The sequence below is a fragment of the Micropterus salmoides genome, unplaced genomic scaffold (genome assembly GCF_014851395.1).
Source record: "Micropterus salmoides isolate LMB-PRFRI ecotype aquatic unplaced genomic scaffold, ASM1485139v1 Ms_hic_scaffold_2, whole genome shotgun sequence".
Taxonomy (NCBI): Eukaryota; Metazoa; Chordata; class Actinopteri; order Centrarchiformes; family Centrarchidae; genus Micropterus; species Micropterus salmoides.
In genome coordinates this window covers 6,472,818-6,492,832 of record NW_024041150.1, presented here as the reverse complement: position 1 = coordinate 6,492,832, position 20,015 = coordinate 6,472,818, and the positions used below count along the sequence as shown (strand labels likewise).

General features: G+C 43.8%; 2 protein-coding genes across 5 annotated transcripts; one reads left to right on the top strand and one right to left on the bottom strand.

Annotated features, from left to right (window-relative positions):
- Window positions 1–1,109: 1,109 nt before the first annotated feature.
- LOC119911281 (protein NLRC3-like) lies at window positions 1,110–10,914 on the bottom strand (the record flags this gene model as incomplete). Its single annotated transcript, XM_038730100.1, has 6 exons — window positions 10,635–10,914; window positions 8,265–8,298; window positions 7,932–8,051; window positions 4,626–6,548; window positions 1,710–1,883; window positions 1,110–1,146 (listed from the first exon to the last, which is right to left on the bottom strand). Coding segments are annotated over exons 1-6 (2,568 nt in total), but the record flags the coding sequence as incomplete, so codon positions are not given.
- Window positions 10,773–18,234, top strand: LOC119911342 (shieldin complex subunit 2-like). Of its 4 annotated transcripts, none has more exons than XM_038730202.1 (12): window positions 10,773–10,922; window positions 12,424–12,593; window positions 12,786–13,711; window positions 14,089–14,239; window positions 14,560–14,667; window positions 14,757–14,951; window positions 15,795–15,941; window positions 16,053–16,262; window positions 16,504–16,747; window positions 16,912–17,027; window positions 17,282–17,453; window positions 17,494–18,234. In XM_038730202.1, the coding sequence occupies exons 2-12, from the start codon at window positions 12,431–12,433 to the stop codon at window positions 17,501–17,503; spliced, it is 2,442 nt and encodes an 813-aa protein (XP_038586130.1). In that variant the 5' UTR covers window positions 10,773–10,922; window positions 12,424–12,430; the 3' UTR covers window positions 17,504–18,234. The 4 variants fall into 4 exon arrangements, with proteins under 4 accessions (XP_038586130.1, XP_038586127.1, XP_038586129.1 ...); XM_038730199.1 differs by having other exon boundaries at window positions 12,747–13,711; XM_038730200.1 differs by having other exon boundaries at window positions 10,785–10,922; window positions 12,427–12,593; window positions 12,747–13,711.
- Window positions 18,235–20,015: the final 1,781 nt, after the last annotated feature.

Sequence of the window (20,015 nt, the reverse complement as noted above, 5' to 3'; positions counted from 1 at the left end):
ACTGTCAAATCAAATAATATTTAAGAATATTTCAGTTTTAACATCAAACTGGAGGGATAATAACTACTCTAATAATAAATTCTAAATTTAACTAAAATAAAGTGCCTAATTTTTAGAAAAGGAAATAAAAAGTGTAGCTTGAAGTGATGAAGTGTAGTCCCCTAACAGCTGTAATGCCTCCTTCTCTTTCATTCCCTCTTATAGAACTACCACTTTCCTACTTTCTCTTGTTCAGTGAGAAACATGAGCTCCTGGCCTGAGTTTGTCCTGGCCTGGAGATCTATGAGATATTCTGGTTCTGAACTGCCCGTGGGAGGAATGTACATGTAAGAATCTGTACATTCTTGATTAAAAGCCATGTGAAATATCTTTTCCCTTTTGTCTCCTCAATGCGTGTGTGTTTCCAAAATTTTCAAACCTGAATCTCACGGACTCGACTCGCAAGCATCGGAATGCATAGATTTGATTGGCTAAGTAGCGTCACATGAGACAATTGGAGCACATGCGGTTGGTTTGTGAGTTTCCTGGGCTGCTAAACTAGTACAGTAAATACCAGAGAAGCTGCACGGGTTAAAATAGAAACCCTCCGTCACGAGGTAGTAAGTCTCAGTAATAAATCAGCTGTAGGTCGGCCTTCCGGAGAGGACAGCGGCTGGGTCCAGACCGCGGTCCGCCTATTAGTGACCCCTGAGTTTTGGAGTTTGTTTGTGAGAAAAAGGGGCTTTCCTAGAATACTGTGTTCTGAAGATTATGTATAAAATTCTTTTTATGTAATTTGTCTCGCATGTAACAAAATTATAAATATTGATTTTATTTCCCAGCATATTGAAGGATAAATCCTACATTTTGCTTATAAAAAACATGAATCCAATTTGTGCTCAGACAAACCCAGAAAAGAAGAGAAGTGGAGAACATTTAAAACTACGGTAATATATTTAAATATGAGGACAAGTGCAAAATACAAGAACTGACCCCAGAGTCTCCAGTCTACAGTGTGGACTCTCCAGTCCAGCAGATAGCAGCTTCACCCCTGAATCCTGCAGCTTGTTGTAACCCACATCCAGCTCTCTCAGATGGTAGTGGTTGGACTTCAGAGCTGAGGCCAGAAAAGAACAGCTGATCTCTGACAAACTGCAGTCCCACAATCTGAATAAATAAAAAATGATGGACATAAAAATCTATTTCCAATCCATTCAGATGTGTATCAGATTTTAAATGTGTAGCTCAACATTCCTATTTCCTAATCAATGAGCTTTTCCCTAAAATGAGTTGAGTGACTTTGTCATTGTGTTATTGTGGATCATCATCTAAATGTCAGCACATTCATACACCTATTCATGTCAACACATAAATAACATGGTGCTGATCTGAGGCCTGTGTGTGTTCTTAAGGATCAAAATCACTGACCAGACATTATTTTTGAAAACAAATTGAGATGAACAGAAGCCAAAGAAATATTTCTACTTCAACAAGTAAACTTGATCAGTTCAAAACAAATATTAGTTCAGAGGATCTTCTGTACTGATGTGACCATTCACCAAAAATTAGAAACATTCATTTACTTTAACGACTAAAAGCGGACATTTTCCGCATGACAATTTGAACAAAAGCAAATCTACAACTTTATGGATAGAAGTTATGCATGAACATAAATTAAGTTCAATTGTAAATTAAACATATCAGATCTACAATAGGAACAGTGAACTGACCTCAGAGCCTCCAGTTTACAATGTGGACTCTCCAGTCCATCTGAGAGCAGCTTCACTCCTGAATCCTGCAGCTTGTTGTTACTCAGGTCGAGCTCTCTAAGATGTGATGGGTTGGACTTCAGAGCTGAGGCCAGAGAAGCACAGCTAATCTCTGACAAACTGCAGCGACTCAATCTGAATAAAGAATAAATGATGCAAATTAAAGCTGCAAGCAGTGTTGAACTGGCCCTCAGCCCCTTGCCCGCCTCGGGTAGAGCAACACGACAGGCCAGCTCACACGGCTCTGAAGTTAACACTGCACATATCTCACAGGTAAAGTGTCAAAAACATTTGACAACATAAGGCGATTCCCCAACAGACACGTGCAGAGGGGGGTGCTATGGGTGCTTGAGCACCTGCCCTTTTGCCCTTTTTTCAATTAAATATTTAGTTTATTTATTTATTTTTAAAATTGTAAAGGCCCTTTTGTGAAGACCTACCGAATCAAACTATTAGTAAAATGAATGAATAATAATTTCGCAGTAAATAAAATTACCCACATCATGACCTTTCACCTGATGACCTCACCCGTGACGAGCCCTCCCGTTCACACACCGTTAGTGATTCAGCAGCACTGACTACACTTGCGATTCCGCCGGTAAGGGTTTACCTCAATGTGCTTGTTGTTGGTCGTATTTTGCTAGAAAGACGCAAAGAGAGCGGCACAGTTGTTGTATATTGCTGTGTCGCCTGTAGAAGTAATGTTAGCTGCCGGCTAACACTGTGCCGACAGCTAACATTACTTTCTACACACAGATAAACTAAGGTGCTCTGTTGATTTCGTTCTTGCTGTTTGATGGAGAAAAGTTTCACAGGTGTTGCGAGGTCTGGTATTTTTTATGTAATATGACTAAAAAACTTTCACTTGAACTAGGCGTAGCTTAATAAAAAACGTAGTGTGCCTACTGATAATTATTCCTCCGACTTATAGCCTTTTTTTAAATGATCAGACCAGTATTTGAATAGATTTAATAGCAAACCTACTATATAAACTAAATAACTGGAAATACATGTAATAATGTCAGTTTCAATGCAAAATAAATAATATTCCTGACATCAAAGTGAAGAGGGAAGAAGAAATGGTCCTATATCGATTTCAGACAAAGGTATGAAATGTTAATGTGAAAGGTAAATGCCGCTCTGACATGGTTATTATGGGCCAACAGAAAGAACACACATCTTAGTTTATTTAGATATATGATTAAACAGATCAATTAAAATCCCAAATATCTCAGAATCACAATGCAATATATAAAATTATTATAACACTATTGCCTATAGACACACACACACACACACCTTCACCTGTCCTGTCTCACTCTTACCCCTGCCTTAGCTAAACTAGTCCTTTCTCCCAGTACTGTTTCCTTTCCAGATTATTTCCCACACTTTTTTGAATCTGGTATCTTATTTCCTCTACCTGCAGCTCTCGGTGTGCAGCAGTCTCTGTGAGCATCTCCTTCTTATTTTCTCATAGCAGTCAGCCTTGGCAGTGGCTGCAGCTACAGCAGGTCAGTCATAGTGAGCCGGTCCCAAATACCCTCAGCAATCTTTACATCTTGTCATGGTCACATATTTGTTTAATTATCTAATATACATCATTTGTTTGTTATAATAAATCTAGTCACAGATCACCCTTCAGTAGTATCAGCAGCAACAACAACAGCATCAGTAGCAACATCCCCAGCAACCCCTCGACAGCAAATGTTCCCTGTTATGTCAGCCCACAGTGTTTTAAAGCTGGAGCTTTCCTGTGTTTCTTTTTCAAAACTGTGTCACAGCATTTGCTGATGTATTGATACATAAGTATCAGTATACGTATATCAGCAAGGAATACATAACGATATATTTCTGAGAACAGCCCAATTGAAATCTTTGTTCCATGTGCCCCTTTTATACTTTGAGCACCTGCCCTTCCAAAGGTCTCTGCACGGCCCCAACACCTTCATCAGTAACATCCTGCAATCTCATCATCAAAACGGCAAAGCAAAACTTCTTCCTTGCGGAAGCTCAGATAGTCTCGCCAAGAACAGACTGGAGCAGATTGTCACTAAAACCTCCAACGTAATCAGTTGTGACTTCCCTCCAGTCAACGCACTATACATAAAGTGCACCTTAAGCTAAACTAAATTAACCAAGGACCTCTCCCACTCAGCCCATCACCTGTTTCTCCCCTCTGCCGCTTTGCGCCTGAATCAATCATTGAACTGAACAGTACATTTTATACCACACACATTCACTGTTAAGTATATTTTCACATTCTTTGGGTCTGTTTTGTTGAAAATGGTTTATGGTGTCTGGTTCTTCTGTCTTCGTTCTGTGCTGGAACTGAACTACCATGCTGTACCAAAACAATTACCACCGAAAATGTGTGGCAATAAATTATCCATCAATCTATCTATCTATCTGTATCTATCCATCTATCCATCCATCCATCTATGGGTATACCTTCATGAGGCTTACTTTAAGTTTAGAGATGTTACATCTGCATCAAGCTTCCATTGCCCCTCATAAAAGCAGCTTCCTGTTTCATAGTAAATAATTCCTTGCTATGGCAATTGCGTTTTAAAAAGAAACAATCAACAAGATCTTAAGGCTTTCCTGCAGAACTTTCAGATGGATTTGGTCAACCTGCTTGGAGGAACATACAGTATTAAAGTTTAAAACCAGCCAGTAGGTGCTGCTATGACTATGACTGGATATTGGCATGTAGAACTCTTAAAACACATTTAAAGTATGGGACAGATACTGTCATGTGAAGTTCTCACAGTTAAGGTCATGTGTTTGTGAATAGTGTCAAGTCTGTGTCTTTACTCTAATGCTGATGGCTTCAGCTTTACCCTGCTTTACATTGCTGATAATCACATCTGGACTTACCGAGCCTTTCTGCAGTTCCTCACAGCTGGAATCAGTCTCAGTCGTCCCTCCACTGACGTGTTGTACGTCTTGAGGTCCAACTCATCCAGAACCTCCTCGGACATCTGCAGCATGTAGGCCAGAGCTGAGCAGTGGATCTCAGAGAGTTCCTTCTCTGATCTGTTCTCTGACTTCAGGAACTCTTGGATCTCCTGATGTACTGAGTGGTCGTTCATCTCCGTCAGACAGTGGAAGATGTTGATGCTTCTGTCAGGAGAGATCTCACGACTGTTCATCTCCTTCAGGTTGTTGATGGCTTTCTGGATAATTTCTGGACTGTTGTCTGTCCGACCCAGCAGGCCTCCTAAGAGTCTCTGGTTGGACTCCAGAGAGAGGCCATGAAGGAAGCGAACAAACAGGTCCAGGTGGCCATTTTTACTCTTGAGAGATTTCTCTAGGGCTTCCTTCAGGAAGACATTCAATCTGTCATTGATTCCAAAATACTGAGAAAGCTTCTTGGAAAAAAACTTTAGGATTAAGTCCCTGTATTTGCTGTCTTCCAGGAAGGCCTTCAGTACCTCTGTGTTCCTGCTGGTGTAACAGTGGAACATGTAGACTGCAGCCAGAAACTCCTGAACGCTCAGATGAACAAAGCAGTAGACTGTTTTCTGGAAGATCACACTCTCTCTTTTGAAGATCTCTGTACAAACTCCTGAGTACACCGAGGCCTCTGTGACATCAAGACCACACTGCTCCAGGTCTTCTTGGTAGAACATGATGTTTCCTTTCTCCAGCTGTTCAAACGCCAGCCTCCCCAGCTTCAGAAGAACCTCCCTGTCAGCCTCCGTCAGCTCCTGTGGACTCGTCTCATGTCCCTCATCGTACTTCTGCTTCTTCCTCTTTATCTGAACCAGCAGGAAGTGTGAGTACATGTCAGTCAGGGTCTTGGGCAGCTCTCCTCTCTGCTCTGTAGTCAACATGTGCTCCAGAACTGTAGCAGTGATCCAGCAGAAGACTGGGATCTGACACATGATGTGGAGGCTCCTGGAGGTCTTGATGTGTGAGATGATTCTGCTGGACAGCTCTTCATCACTGACTCTCCTCCTGAAGTACTCCTCCTTCTGGGCGTCAGTGAAGCCTCGTACTTCCGTTACCCTGCCGACACACGAAGGAGGGATCTGATTGGCCGCCGCAGGTCGGGAAGTTATCCAGACGAGAGCCGAGGGAAGCAGATTCCCCTCGATGAGGTTTGTCAGCAGCAGGTTGACTGATGACTTCTGTGTGACATCAGACACAACCTCACTGTTGTGGAAATCCAATGAAAGTCTGCTTTCATCCAGGCCGTCAAAGATGAACAACAGTTTCCAGACGGCGAGCTTCTCTGCTGGGACCTTCTGTAATGTTGGATGGAAAACATGGAGCAGCGTGAGGAGACTGTGCCGCTCATCTTTGATCAAGTTCAGCTCCCTGAACGAGAGCAGAACCAGCAGACTGACATCTTGGTTTTCCGAGCCCTCTGCCCAGTCCAGAGTGAACTTCTGCACCGAGAAGGTTTTTCCAACGCCAGCGACGCCGTTGGTCAGAACCACTCTGATGGCTCTCTGTTGGCCAGGTAAGGCTTTAAAGATGTCCTGGCACCTGATTGGAGCGTCATGGAGGGTCTCCTTCTTGGAAGCTGTCTCAAGCTGCCTCACCTCATGCTGGGTATTAACCTCTTCACTCTGTCCCTCTGTGATGTAGAGCTCAGTGTAGATCCTGTTGAGGAGGGTTCCACTTCCTGTTTCATCACTTCCTTCAGTCACACGTTCACATCTCCTCCTCAGACTGATCTTATGTTCATCTAAAACCTCCTGCAGACCACCTCTCACTAAAGAAGAGAAGAAAGTTGTGACATTGTAATGAGCTACTTTTAGCTCAGAGCTCGTTCCTTGCTCAGGAGGTTCTCATCATCTTGTGTCTAGACTACTGCAACTCGCTCCTCGCTGGTCTGCTACATATGCCAACCGACCTCTGCAGCCGCAAAGCAGAATGCAGCTTGGAGGTGGTCTTCAACCTACCCAAGTTCTGCCACACTACACTGCTCCTTCACATCCTGCACTGTCAAGTCACTGCCGTTTGCCTACCATGCTGTGAATGGCCCAGCTCGCCCAATATGCTCTGCTACTGCCAATCAGCTTGCTCCCTCATTATGAAGGGGTCTAGCTACCGCTTAACAAAACCCCACTGACATCAGGACAGCAGAAACTCTACACATCTTCAGCCTGAAAACTAGAAACTAAATGCAGCTCTTGAAGCAGTTCAGCTTATTTGATGAAGCTGATGTACCTGCATGGTTCTTGTCATTTCTGGGTTGAATGTTCTTATTGTAAGTCTCTAAATAAACGTAATGTAATGAAATGTAGCAGGTTCCATGTTTAAGATGTACAGATGTCCAGTCTTACTTTGTACAGAGCTGCTCTGACTGGCTGTCTGCAGTCCAGCTCTGGTTCTGGATCTGTCTCCACACTGGGGACAGGAGGAGTGTCCCGATGAAGCAGACTGGTCCCAGTATGAGGTGATGCACCGTCTGCAGAACCAGTGTCCACAGCTGGTAGAGACTGGATCCTTCAGGACGTCCTGACACAAAGCACAGCAGGACGGCTGCTCCTCCACAGGAACAGGACTCCTCTTCCTCTCTCTGTGAAGACATTTCTTTAGAACTAAAATCATTTGTTGCTTGTAGTTGAAAATCTCTGTGTAGAAGCTCAGATGGTCACAGAGAAAAGTAAAAGTGTCGTTACTTTTCTGTTTGAATTCAGCTGTCTATTTTCTTGAAGTGTCAATCCTGAACTGGAGGTTCTCAGGTGTTTTGCTCTTAGTTTGAAACAGAATCTGCACTAATAGTTCTGCATCAGGAATATAAATCTGTTAGCAGAACATTTTGTCTTCATCCTCAATGCATCATCTTCCATCAGGTCAGTTTACAGTAAAAACTGTCTCTTACTTTGTGTCTGAGGGTCCAGGTTCATTGCTGAAGAGTAGAGGATAATTCTTGGACTGGTCACTCTTCATAGACAGACAGCTGGATCCTGCAGACTCTGCTCTCTGTCTGTTGGACTGAACTCTGCAAACACAAGATGTTTTTATTCATATCACATGAATCATTGATAAATAAGACAGCAGTCACAGGTAATAAGAGGAAGACGGCAAAACTTGTCTCTCTTTTTGGCAGAAATTTGAGTTAGCAATTACATTTTAGCAGAAATTAAATATGTAAATACAAAATCAACAGAAAACATGGCAGAAGTAACTGAAAATTAGTCATAAATGAGTTAGCAGTTCTCTTACTTTGTGTCTGAGGGTCCAGGTTCATTGCTGAAGAGTAGAGGATAATTCTTGGACTGGTCACTCTTCAGAGACAGACAGCTGGATCCTGCAGACTCTGCTCTCTGTCTGTTGGACTGAACTCTGCAAACACAAGATGTTTTTATTCATATCACATGAATCATTGATAAATAACACAGATAGTAACAGAAAGACATCAAAACATTTTTCTCTTTGTTGAAATTTTAGTTAGCAATTACATTTTAGCAGAAATTATATAAACACAAAATCGACAGACAATATGAAAGAGGGAACTTAAAGGGAATCATATAAATTAGTTAATAGCAGTTCTCTTACTTTGTGTCTGAGGGTCCAGGTCCATTGCTGAAATCTGGAGGTTTACGGTGGGACCGGTCACTCTTCAGAGACAGACAGATGGATCCTGCAGACTCTGCTCTGTCCTCCTCTTCCTCCACACAAACACTCATCTTCTGGTCTGAAGTCAGTCTGAGAGGTGAAACAGTGACACTGACTGTGAGCTCAGAGCACAAGAACCAGGAAACAAGTCTGAGAACAGGAAGTAACACACTAACTGTAGCAGGTCATGACTTTGGGTGCTTCTCAAATCTTTTATTTGTTGTTTCCTCGCCCTTCACTAAAACAGGAAGTTGTTCCGCTTCGCCATCTTGCAGGCTGTCCCAAAGCTCTTATTTGCGCTCCGAGGAGCGATCTCTGAGTAGATACACCAGTGCATCCTTTGCGGAAGACTTTTACTGAGCGACACTATTGGTAAAAAAGCGTCGGGTTTATATGATGGAAGGTGATCGATCAGTGACCAGTGATGTGACTTGCAAATAAAATGTAGCCTATGCAGAAGTATTAAAGGATATCAGAAGAGGAAATAAATGAAAAACTGAGCGTCAACTTTGATACAAGTTACGTCATTTCAATTTCCCTGAAACATTTAGGCTAATAAATCCCAAGACACCGTGATCTGGGTTGATCCAGTGCGTCTGAGCAGGACATTCAGTAACACATCATTTTTCATGTGCAGGTGTTTGTTAAACAGGTAACAGCGAATCCTCCTGCTCTGCACTGATAACTGGGAGACTTTATTAGTACCAACACAGTGCACATGTATGTAGACACAAACTCCATCAAAAGTTGTTAGAGCTGATGGGACAGCGGATCCAGCTGTGACCAGTTGCATTTTCTACCCCCCCCCCAGTCTAGAAACAACAAGGTTTATACACAATATTAAAGCCCCACAGTCTTTGACTTTTCTTATGTGTTTTGGTAAGAGGTGTCTGTCATTTTTGCATAAGCACCAGCGGGTAAAAGTTCATCTATAGAGAACGCATCTGACGGCTCATCATCTGACAGCGATCCACCTGCACGGAGCAGGCTAGAGACGCAAAAACGCTGTATTATTTTCCTCTGCCAACAGCAAGGACGGGCTGAATAGAGTGAAAACATTTAGGGAGGCATGATCATCAAAACGAATGATGCAGCACCGACATTCTGCCACCCACAGGTTGAAAACAAATACAGAAATTGGCATAGCAGTCTGAAAACCTACGTTTATCAAAAAGACCAAAAAGATTATTGGCCCCGTCTTGCAGCCAGAAACAAAGCGGCGCAAAGCGAGGCGAAAGCGTCAAGTTTCCAACGGCGCAGTTAAAATTTGCACACCAAGCGACCAAGTTGTTTAAATAGAAAATGCACTTGCACCTATCTGTGAGCTCATTGGAGTGCTGGTGTTTAAATGAGGTGAGGTCAGGCGCGTTGCTATTGAGGCAGCAGAAAGCGATTGTTTTTGTTACTTCAGAGGCGCATCACTGACACTGTGCGCATTTACGCACGAGGCACAGCAGCATAACTTCATTGATTATTAAAATCTCCTGACACGCTGACTCCCCCTCAGTCACTTCATCCTGGCGCCGGGCCTGTGCCGCAGTCATAAGAAACGGACGTCCCTTTATGTCTCAACACATTTCCTCGTCCCTTCTCTCCTGGCTTGGTTTCATTTCGTCTCTCCATGCATCCCAGGTGAGCGGGACTAAGACGCAAGGAAAAGACGTAGCCTAAGTGAGGGACACGTGGATGCAATGAAGAGACCTGAGAAGCACCCTTTGTGTCCACCTGAAATGTTGGATTAACACTCACCCTGCCAGCCTTCACTTTTCCTCCCTCTGCTCTGTCGACTCAAAGTAGTCTGAACTAAATGAACACACTTCTTTCCTGTTCTCATGAACCGGCTGAGTTCAGCACAGACAAAACGTAGTAAAATGTTTTTTTTCAACGGAAACGTGGTTCACTGAACCGCAGCTGATGTTAACACCCGAGACAAACGGGGGAAACACAGGCTACTTCGAAGCCCGTTGCACAACGTTGCAAGGAAACATGTTGTTTAATCCGAACAGGTTCAAAACGTTTTGAAACTGAACTCACCCCCTCCCCATTTACAGGAAATCACACCTGTCTGTGTGCTGCATGATGTGTTTATGAGCGTCTCTCTTGGCTTCACCAGAGTGAATTAAAATTATTTACTTTATACAAAGTTTTAGTGAAAATGTTGATAGCCTACAGAAATTATGTAAATTTCTGTTTGTTACAATTAAAGTCCATTAAACTAAACCATCAATATTAAAAAAAAAACTATACAACTTAGAGCTGACAGTGAAACTAAACGGAGTTTTATTAAATCAGGGTTTCATTATAACGTGCCTGCAGACATTTTAATAATATTTCCCGGCATGTTCTCGGACAGCTGTAGCCGCGGGACCGCAGCAGGGACGCGGACTGCGGGAGAGCCAGGACGCGCCCGCTCCCCGGGTGAGTAGCTCTCCGAAACACCGGTACACGTTCGGTTGTGGTGAAGCGGACCGTCCCGGGGACGCGCGGTCCGGCTCAGAGCTGGAGGGTGTGAGGAGGACGTGCAGCGGGGAGTCCCGACACCGAACTGACGTTTCACCGCTGCGAGGAACACAAAACAACACGACACCATTTCAGTCTGTAAGTTAGGCTGACTAGAGTTTGACTTTGGGGCCGTTTAGAAACGTGTTTATTCAGGACTGAGAGACTCAGACAGCTGCTACAGTAAAACACATCTTCAGTTTCCGCAGTGTTATGGTAGGAAAATATGTTCGGCTAATGTCAGACTAACCGGAACTGGTGCAATGGAACTTCCGGTTGAAACATCCAAAATAAAACTTTTCAAGGTTTGAGTGGAATATTTTACATTTACGATTTTATACGTTTTCAACACAGATTGGGAATTATCTCTTTACTTTAGAAGCATAGTCATTTATTTGCTCAGTTTTTAGTTATTTTTCCTGAAATAAATTCAGGATGTAACTCTCTAAACTTACACATGTTGTGTATTTTTCTAATTAGCTATATATCTATGAGCTCAGTATTTCTAAAGTTCTGTATGGCCCTGACAAACTGAAAGATGAGGTTGAGAAGCTTTAGGCTGATAACAGTGGAATAAAAAAATACATTTTAAAGCTATATTTAATATGATTTGCTCACTTAAATACAAATGTACTTTCTGTAGATTTTGCAATAAATAAATCAGTGAGATGAGCAACAAAAGTATATATAATTTTTCCTAATTAGAATCACTGCCACTCAGCATGAGAAATATGTGTTGTTTTACAAGGTAAAAAACAGTCATGGTAAATCAAAATGATCAGATATGCAATCAAAGTTATGATGATGATGATATACCATTATTATGAAAAGTATGGATTAACTAAATTGAAACCATATTATGAGATACTGAGTCATAACTTACGATGTGTTACTGAACTGTAAATTATGAGGTACTTTGAGTGTTTCTATTTTCTGCTACTTTCTTCTGCTGCTCTACTACATTTATTTAAATAATATCACTAAAATTAAAAGAAAAAAGTAAAATAAAATATTTAAAAAAATAGATTGACTAAAAGATCTTATCAAGGTCCACTTACTAGCTTTTTCAGTCACATTTCTTCCTAGGAAGGTGGAGTTTGCTCTGTTGTCACGGAGATATCCCAGCTGCCATCACATGACCTAAACCTCCTGTGATAAAAGGTCAGCGTATCTGCTGAGAAAGACTTCTGATGAAAGCACTTTAATTTACTGCTGTTACCAAAGTCAAGGTTTACCTGGTGGAGGTAAAAAGTTTGTCCTGAGGGTGGTGCTAGAGGAAATTCATGGAGTCATTGAAATCTGACTTGAAAGATCAATAGAACATTATTTATTTATTTATTTATTTATTGGTTTATTTTAGACAGACAGTGATCGCCATCTGTAGTCCCTGGACTGATGTTATAAAGTTACACTAAAAATGTGAATAATAACAGTAATAGAAAGATGGACTAAATAAGTCCATGTAAAATGTGTGAACTTAGTCACTAGTAATGTTAATGAACCTCCTCACATCTCAAGAACTGACCTCAGTCCCTGCGTGATCTGTTTTAACTTTCTGATTTTGTCATGAATAAACTGTCATAATCGTCGTCCTCCTCAGCAGCAGAATGTGCGACCGTCCAAAGATCCACGTCTTCCTGGGGGCTCCTCCTCCCTCCTCTGGCCCGGCCTTGGTGTCTGGAGCTGGGGAGGAGGGTGAGGAGCGTCCCCCTGCAGACTGGAGACACCTGGAGCTCACCTGGCAGCATGGACGTCTGAGGCCTGTAGCAGGTGAGGCATTCAGGAAGGGCTGGGAAACAGCATGTTCTACATTTAAACTGCTGTAGATGGTATTTATTTTTATTGATTTGGTAAAATATACTGTATTTTAAACCTGAAATCTTTTGTTGATCAACAGAAAATTGCTGCTTTTCTGTGTTTTAGATCAGTTAAAGAAATCCAAATTATTTGATAATGTTTCAGACGAGGCTGGAAATGAAACAAAATTATCATCCGAGGAGAGAAGCAGCAGGGAGAATGTAGAATCTGATCCATCTGCACCGAGGTTACAAAGAGAAGATGATGAAACAAACTCTGATCAGGATGACTCGTCCTCTAAAGCTGATCGGACCACAGAGACGTCACGAGAACCTGAAGGACGAGCTGGATCAGGCTGCACGTTAACCAAAGTGTCCTCGGACCATCACGGACCTGCAGAGAGATTTCTGAGCCCAGATGAAGAATTAAATCCCGGAGAGGATCAGTGTTCGGCTTCAGTTCATGAGTATCTGGACAGCTGTTTCCCTGCAGCTCAGCCAGAAAAACCAGAACCTCCACATTGTTCTAAACGCCAGCCGACACCAGCCGGCCCTCCTCTGTCCGCCCAGACTCAGTACCTCACCACCTGGACTCTGAGTCAGGCATTAATCCTGAGAGGCAGGTGTGGAGTCCAATTAGCAGCTACCCCTGAGAAAACCCCGACTCCTCAGACCCCACCCAAACCCCCCCAAACACCTCCATCTGTCTCCTCCAGCACCCCGGAGCTCTTCAGCCCTGTGACCCCCTCACCTGGAGCCTCCGCAGAGCTCTTCAGCCAACCCCGCCCAACCCCGAGGGCGGAGGAAGGGGGCGTCGTCGTCGAGGCCACCACAGACGGGGTGCTCTGCTCCCAGGAGGCTGAGCGACAGGAGCGCACGACCCCCAAAGCCTCCCCCTCCAAATCCCCTGATTTCAAGAAAGCTCGACTCTCAGAAAACCTCAGGACCGGAGCGTCTGTGGCCCCGTCAGACACCACCGTGGTCGCCGGGCCCCAAGGTGCCACCACTCTTCTGACACGGTGTGACAAACGAGGGGTGCGGTACTCGGTTCTGGTGGCGGTGGTTCACCCCTGTCACCTGAAGGAGGTCAAGGTGAGTGAAGATGTTACGATGAGTCTGATGATGATGGCAGGATGCTAACATTAGCTAATAAGCAGTAAACAGAGCTGAGGCTGATGGGAATGTGAGTAGTTCTGCAGGTATTTAGTCATAAAGCAAAGTGTTGGACACGTTAACATGTTGACCTGACCTGACCTGATGGTGGCACTAGAGGAAGTCAGTAGGATTCATTCTCTGGGGAACATCTGTAAAAAATGTTTTGCCAATCCATTTGAGGTTTTACAGTCTGGACCAAAGTGATGGACTGAACAACTAAAATATGTGTAAGAGTCCATGAAGTGGTTGAAAATCCTAAAAATAAAATAAGGATCAATGATTTAGTTTCCTGTGTTTGATCTGTTGGGTTAAAGGTGAAGTCGGGGCCGGCAGCAGGGACCTTCGTTCCTCTGGCGTCCATCGTGGTAACAGACCAATCAGGCGTCGAGATGAAGGTGGTGCTCTGGCGGCGAGCGGCGTTCTGGGCGTTGACCGTCAGTCCTGGAGACGTTCTGCTCATCACAGGTACAGAAACAAACACAAAGGAGTCATTCCTGTAACAACCACACCTGCTGCACGCTGTGATTGGTCAGCTGTGTTCAGGTGTTCAACTTCACTTTTCGAGTGCAACACTTATTGTCTCCCTGTCTCCGGTAAAACCCTGTCTCTGAGGATTATAAACCTCTGCAGCCTTTCTGTTTCAGATAAACCTTCACATTCATGGATCTGTTTGTCAAACCTTCCTCTCTGGATCAGATTTCATCGCCTCCTTTATTTCACGAGGTCATGGACGCTCAGTTTCAGACGTGGACGCCACCTCCTTTATGCTCCTTTCTTCCTCTCAGGACTGCAGGTGAATGAAGACAGGTGGAGAGGAGAGACGGTGCTGCAGTCGACCTTCAGCAGCAAACTGCTCAACCTGGGACAGATCGCTGCCTCCGCCTCACCACCAGGTACGACCGACCCCAGCCTGCGACCAATCAGCAGCCTCCACAGGTGAGCGTCAAACTCAAAGCTAAAGAGTCTCTCTCTCTCTCTCCAGTTCCTCAGAGAGTTAATGCTCGCTCGCTCAGCTCTCTGTGCGGCTTTCTTCGGGAACGGCGCCCCATGCTGTTGTCTTTGAACCTTCGCCCCCCACAGGACCTGAACCGCCTCCCCTACACCGCCCTGAGGTCCCTGAGGGCCAACACGCTGGTTCACGCCCTGCTGCGAGTCAAACACACACATATCAGCACAGGTGAGCGGGTCACAAACAATTAGTCACTGAGCTAAAGTGGTTTAGAGGCGGTACATTTATAATCCTACTTCAAATCTACATCATAGGTATGTGCAGCATTAGCCTGACGCACACCTCCGCGAAACTGTAAATACGCAAAAATCTCCTGTGTATGTTTCTGCTGTGTCTGTTTTTTGGTCCCTGATGTGGACGTGTTGTCAACAGTTAGTGTTTTTAATATAGATTTAACTGTAACTAATAGATTGTGACAGTCGTGTGGAAAACACACACCTTCCATGATATCTGGGGAACTTCAGGAAAAGAAGTTGTCAGAATAACAATAACAATAAATGTCAGCAGGATACATGAAAAAAATACAAACAGTACATGGACAAGGAGGTCATAACCCAAGAATACATACAGGAGGTTAGAAAGAAGCAGCCGGCCTGAAGAAGCATGTTTCAAAAGTAAAACCCCAGTTTCTGCTTTTTCACAAGCTGTTGGATTTGAAATTGAAAAGAAATTATGTCGTACAACAAATCCTAAATATTTAAAGGAAGAAACATGCTCAGTATTTTGACCATGCTCTGTAACAGTAGCTTGTGAGTTCAGTAGCTTCTTCTTAGAATTTGTAAACAATGTTTGGTTTTATCAGCTAGTTTTAAAAGACGTTTCTGGACTGACTTTGTATTAAAACACTGTCATCAGCAAAGAAACAGACTTTTGTAATCAGTAGATTATATATAAATACAGTGGTACAGTTGTCTGAGGACAGAGGCCTGTGGGACACTGCTGGGCTCTGTAAACTGTCCTGGTTGATTGGTTGAGATGCTGAAGAGTCTTAATGAGGTGGATGGTTGTTAGGGTGGAGGAGTGAGGCGGAGTCTCGCTGCAGGTCGGCTGTTCAGATGAAGGCTGTTCTGACTGTGGAGCAGCCAGACAGCCAGCAGGGGGCGCTGCTGCTGTGGGGAGCAGCTGTGGACTGGCTGCCTCGCTTCAACAGAGAAAGAGGTACACACACACACACACACCACACACACACACACACACACACACACACACACACACACACTAATCTTAAACAGCTGACTCACAACATAATAAATCCTCGTTCTTCTTCAGCGGCTGTCTGGGACTTCCACGTCCTCCTGGTGAGGGAGGGTTTGACCTCTGACCTCCTGGAGCTGCACTCCACGCCCTGGAGCTCCGTCCAGCCTCTGGACCCTGCCAGCCGCCGAGCGCAGGACTTCCTCCAACCACGACCCGTTGGGACAGGAAACAGCAGCAGCCTGGAGTTGGACCTGGACACGCTGCTGTCACAGAAATACAGCGGTGAGTCTGAGAGCTTCGTTACTGCGACATGAACATGAAATAAAGTTTTTAAAGTGCAGAAATATTGTCTGGGTTACTTTTCCAGAGCTGAGATGAACTCCTGTTTCAAACTGAAGGTTTTGCTAAGTGTTTTAAATTAATTTCTAATTACAGGCTGACTTCCTGTGTGTGACTGGTGACCAATCAACGTGTTAAATAATCAAACTAACAGCAAAATTTGACCTGCTCTCTGCTCCACCAGGTGACGTGGAGCTCAGAGTCCAGGTCACCAGTTTCCGTTTCCAAGATTCTCCGCCCTCCCAGAATACACCTCAGCCGGCGCTGGACAGCTCCACGCCGCTCGACGGGATCCTGGCGGCACTGACCGGTGACATCACCTTCACCGGCTGCGGACGCTGTGCCTCAGAGCTTGATACCGACGCCAACGGCATCTACGTGCCCTGTTACCCCTGCCTGCCCCACACTGCTGTGCGCCGCTACTACAGGTACGCCTGACATCATCGAGGTGATTATTATGATGATGTTTTAGGAAATCCTCTTATTGTAACAAGACACAAATGTTGCTTTAGGAATGACAATAAAAATACAAAATAGTAAAATATGAGATTTTGTGTTCAGAAACATTAATAACTCAGTTTGTGTGTCTCAGGCCAGCTGTGCTGACAGTGAGTGGGCGGAGCAACAGCCAGGTGTGTCTTCAGGTTCCTCCTGTTGTGCTGCAGGAGATCCTCGAAGCTCCACCTGATAAACTCCACAGGAGCTCAGGTGAGACACAAACGGACTTTTTATCAGCTGAAGTTCAGCTCAGTGAAGCTTTACTGTGGTTCTGAGATCTCAAAGATGAAGCGCCTCGTTGCCAGTTCAAGTCCTCGTTCAGTCCGACCTCTGTGATGTGTCGTTCCTCATCTCTCTCCACTCGTTTCATACTTATCATCGTCCTGCTGTAAACGGTCTCATAAAGGATGCAGGGTTCCTCTACATCAGTGGTTCTCAACCTTTCCCCCCCGTGTGTCTCTCAGTTCCGGGTTCGGAGGTGAAGCACATCCAGGTGGCAGCAGAGAGGATCCAGACCCTCCTCTCACTCCCGAGAAAAACCTTCATCATCACCGTCCGGAGCCACTTCCTGTGCGACGAGAACAGCGTCCCCATCAATCAGGACTTCACGCTGCTGGACCTTCAGTTCCCCAGCTGACGGACTGCAGATGGTGAACCTGCAGACCAGATCCCAGCCTCCTCAGTGAGGACTGGTTGGACCTGAGATGGGTTCAGGATCAGGCCCGGTTGGATTTTTGTTTGTTTTTGTTTGATTGCAGCGGACTGATCACTAAACTCCTCCCCCAAAGACCAATTATCCAATCACAGCCAAGCTTCGCATTTCTCCAAAAGCCAAATTGTTGGACCTGCGATGTAGTGACACTATCAGTTTTTATAGAGTTGAAAGGACCTTTTTTAGTCGTCCAAAACTACAGAATAAACAGTTTATTTGCTCTAATGTAAGCTGCTAACGTTAGCATGTCCTGCTAACTAGCTAAAGTAGAAACTTTCCAAGTCAGCAAGAGACTCATGGAGTTTTTCCATAAAGTCTGCCACATGTTGACTGTAAAGTACATGCTGTTCCAGTGCCAGAAAGAAAACTAAGCAGGTAGTGGGGGATGGGGGGGCCTTATCACAGAGTCGTTATTAATAAATGAAATATTTTCCAAACGGTGAAAATGTTCTGGAGAGAATTTTCTGTGCTTTCATCTTAAATTTAAAGATATTTTTTTTATTAATCTCCAAACAGTTTTATATTCTTGGTTTATGTTCATGTACGTTCTAGTTTATTTGGACATGAGTGGTATTTATTGTTCCGGTAATCATGCTTCAGATTATGTCAGTATGAGCTACAGTTTATCACAAAATGTCCATAATCTAATAAGAAAACTCATTGATAATCTACTAAACACAATAAAAATGATCTGGTTCTGATAAATATCAAAATCTAACAACAACTTCATTAGAAACAGTATCACAGCTGTTTGTTGTTCTGGTTTATCTGGGGTTTTTTTGTTTGTTTTTTACTTATTCCACAAATCTCACAAGGTGATGGAGGTGAAACGCTGCCTCCTGTTTGTTTACAGGTGAGGTCAGCTAAGCCTTTGTGTTCCTGTTGAACAGCACAGGTGCGTCTGGTAGCTGGTGGGAAGAAAATCCAGGGACTGACTCAACAAATGGTCTTTATTCACAACTACCAACAATAAACAGCAGTCTTTAGAATAGCTGAATGATAATAAACTTTGTGTGTGTTTGGTTCTGCAATAACAAATAATATAATCCAAAATAAGAACTGAATGTGTAAATATACATAAAGCAAAGGGTTATAAGGAAAACACCTTTATACAGGCAGGCGTCCTGCTGACAGCAGCTTGTGTAAAAACTATAAAGTGGAAATAAACTGCAATACTGTAATATTCCACAAGTTGGAGCTCCAACACATTCAATATGTTTTGGCCCTTAACAGTCGGCATTTGCCCTGATTCAGTAGTCTGGGACTGCAGGCCTCCTGTCAGACAAAGCTTGGAAACACTGTCATTTACACTGGGGATGCTGGGGACATGTCCCCACCACTTTTTAAAGCATAATTTGTTAAAAAACGTTCTGAAATACAGCTTGCAGTTTAATAACAAAGGAAAATGCCTTTAGAAAGGTTTGTTTGCACATTAAGAAAACATGCTGATTATAAAATGACCCAAAAACGTTCATGCACCAGGCAGTAAGTTTAACAACTTCATGATGCAGTTTCTGTTTAGCTAAGTTTTCCGTTCTCTCCTTGTGAACATGACAAAAGAGGAGGGAAGAATGACCCATGCTACATCTGTGTTGCCTCAGCAGGGATGATGTTACATGAGAAAAGGTGATCTGCAGGAGAATCAGATCTGTCACCTGCCACCTGAATCTTGTTTCCCCTTACATAAATACAAACATTTCCACCATAAATTGATGCAGAAACTTTCACCAGAATTGTGTCTCTTCACACCCCTAATCTGAGCCCTTACGTCCCCACCACTTTCAACACAAAGTGAAGCCCCTGACTTAGACTGTCTCCCAACAATTGAGCCTAGATAGCCAAATATTACTGTGTGACCATAACAAGTTCAGAATAAACCAAATACATAACAAATGTCCTGGGGCTTTTTATCAGTTTCTGACTCTGGGAAAGTAGAAACAGTAAAAATAACCAAACTGCCGAATCTCTGAACTCTCCCTTTAACTTTAAATCTCTGCCCTGACCCACTCTCACAGATCAGCCAACAGAAATAACCTCACCTGTCCACTACAGGTGTTATTAGCTGGGCCCTTACTACAACAGTCTGAGGCTCCCAAAGCAACAGAAACACTCGAGCCACCGTAAACAGGACTCACATTCACACACCGTACCCTGCGTCACATGACCAAGGAATGGCTTCTTCTTCTTCTTGAGTGTAATTGGCAGTTGGCACCAACCGGTGATCAGGGATCAGAATGACCACTCATATGCTCTCAGATACTGAAATGTATATTGATACTGAGCTTTTATACTGATTATGAAGAAAAACTAGGGAAACAAACTGAGGAGCTCAGTCCATGTGGGAACTGCACTGTCGCCAGTTCAACGCAGCACCAACCACTGCTGAAGGCGCCTCGGAGGCCAACTGCTGCTTCTCAGGGTGGGTTAATGCAGAGGACATATTCCACATGCAGTGCACTGTTTATAAATTGTATGTGGCCAATGAA